This window comes from Anastrepha obliqua, chromosome 1 (genome assembly GCF_027943255.1).
Source record: "Anastrepha obliqua isolate idAnaObli1 chromosome 1, idAnaObli1_1.0, whole genome shotgun sequence".
Lineage (NCBI taxonomy): Eukaryota > Metazoa > Arthropoda > Insecta > Diptera > Tephritidae > Anastrepha > Anastrepha obliqua.
In genome coordinates, this window is record NC_072892.1 from 84,856,069 (window position 1) to 84,858,506 (window position 2,438).

Genomic DNA, 2,438 nt, shown 5'->3' on the forward strand with positions numbered 1-2,438 from the left:
TTAATAATGCTGTCATATCAATAACGCATTTTTTTTCTTCATACGACTCTGCATCAAGTAGTGCCTCCAATTAAGATTCTAAGATGGTTTTCTGTATTTCATCGCATGTTTGTCTTCGACATCAAACTCACCGCTCTTGAGGCGTTCATACCTCCCACTACACGTTTTTCCACTACCCACAGTTACATTGTAAAGGGGTGCGAGCCGATGAGATTAAAAACCATACTTGTGTTATTTTGTTTTTGATTGGTAGATTCTTCTAATATCTCCACACATTCTTAAAAATTCATGACACTGGTCATATTTTGTAGATTTTCATCGTTGGTAATGCTATTTTACAGCTCGCTATTGCTTTTCTGCATTCGTAAATGTAAAATTTGCATGCAGAATTCCGTGCCGATGCACTATTATGTTGCAATACTTCGCTATAGGTGGCGCATGCGACAAGCAGCACTCACTCATGCTACGTGCATACCACTTCATGTTGCAAATGCAAGATATGTAAATCTGTTTGTATGTGTATAGGTACACAAGTTGTTTGCTTCTGTTGTTGCACTGCCACATGAAGTACCATGAAGTGCATATTGCTGCCGCTTTGTTCGGTAGTACTTACAATAGCTGAGCATGTTGCATGCATAGTTGCATATAAATTCAACAATTTTACTACATTGCTTTTGTTGGTGCATACACAATTACTAAATACACATAGACATTCAACTAGATGTAAGGACTTTGTGCTTTTACTTTTATTTCAATTTTTTTCAGCTGCCGCTTGTTTGTTGATTTTTTTATTGTGCCCGCACAGTTGGTGTTTACCTTTATAACGCTTTTGTTTTTCGCCTTTTTTACTATTTTTTCTAGCTTCAACATATTGCCAGCTTTTTTATAGCATTTCAGTTTAAATGTTTTAAATCTTTGTTTGTGTGGAGGAAAGTATTTTATGATAATCGTTTTTTCTACTTTCTATTTGCAGTCTTAACCACGTCGAAAAAATATCAGGACAAAAGGTAGGAAGTAAAGTAGAGCAAACACCTTCACTCAATTCTTTCGAGTAACAGAAGCGCAGTGACGACGTTGACGTAGCCATCACAGGCTGACACAAAGTTTCTAAGACGAAGAAGGCAGAAACCGGCACCAGACAGCTGAGCAATCAGATCAGACGCAGGTGAAAAATCAATTGCAGTAGTGGCAAGTGCGGCTCTTGAAAGTAATGCACGCATAAGATGGGCCACTTAAAGGCAGCGCGACACGATTTCCACATTTTTCCCGTTCTAATAAGTTCAAACAAAGCGCAGAACTACATTAGCAAGCTTGCGAAATTAACAGCGCTACTGAGCAGCGTCATGCGCTGAGACGGCGCAAATAATTGTTGAACTCAATCGCACGAGTCGGTGAAGGCGACGTTGGCTGCAGCGGAAACAACGAATGCAAACGTTTCCTCTAGCAACTCAAGTAAGGAGGGCAGTAAAAAGCGATAGCTGCGGCGTCGACGGAGACAGCTGTCACCCCTACAAAGCACCCTGATTATTCGTTACGCCTTTACCATTTGATACGTTGGCAACTATATGCTCAACCTTTGAGTATCGCACTTTGTCTCGAATAAACAAAATACGTCTTGGGAGTTTCTTGAATTCTTACCCATAAACAAAGCGATTTTACGGCGGCTTGCAAGCAGGTAGAAAGACAAAAGCGCGTGCTGCAAATACGTTACGAGGCCAACACTCTTACATTTCCGCCTCGCTGCAAAAAGCCGTCTGCATCGCGTTGCGTATAGCGAATTGGGTCGCCGCGTCGGTATGGTGCGCGATATTCTTCTATATATCCTTTTAATCGTTTTATTTTGCCTGATTTTCATGGCGCAATTACTTGTTAATGTCTACGCTTTCCAACGACAACCGCCCACCACGAAATCAGATCGTGCAGACATTATTTTTGTGTAGACTTGCCGGAGTACGTGCCACACCACGAATTGGACAAAACCGGTCAACTAAAATACAGTGTACGATGAGGGAAGCGCGTCAACGATTCACGGGCCAAAAGGCGTTTGAAGACGGAACACAGACTGGGCGGCGGATAATGAGTGCGTATGGAGAGCAGCTGCGTGGCGGGGAAGGATCCGATGGCAAAGCGCATAACAGAGAAATAAGAGAAAAAACACCAATACATTGCTTTAAGTGGAGGACAATCAGGAAGCTCGCAAAAGTCACGTTAATAAGCTCATAGGATAAACCAATCTATGCGTAAGCCGATGGCGACGGTGGTGACCATATAACTGTGTAGCTTGCGGCAAAGTGACGGTTTCAATTAAATGACAGCGTATCAAAGGCAGTGGATACCGCATCCAGTTGGATGGAGAGAGAAAAAAACTTTGGTTGCACTGACGAGGAATCAGAGTACAAATGCAGAGCTTGAGCTAATTAAGACTTCCGCAGAGAAAA

At 42.2% G+C, this 2,438-nt stretch overlaps 1 protein-coding gene across 1 annotated transcript; it reads left to right on the top strand.

Moving 5' to 3' along the window:
• Positions 1-1,536: 1,536 nt before the first annotated feature.
• On the top strand, positions 1,537-1,940 carry LOC129247730 (uncharacterized). The gene has a single exon (XM_054887008.1). It carries the CDS (start codon positions 1,797-1,799, stop codon positions 1,938-1,940), a length of 144 nt encoding a protein of 47 aa, XP_054742983.1. The 5' UTR covers positions 1,537-1,796.
• Positions 1,941-2,438: the final 498 nt, after the last annotated feature.

Bases quoted from the DNA above. Each gene is read 5' to 3' on its own strand.
- LOC129247730 (XM_054887008.1), top strand. From the start codon at position 1,797: ATGGTGCGCGATATTCTTCTATATATCCTTTTAATCGTTTTATTTTGC.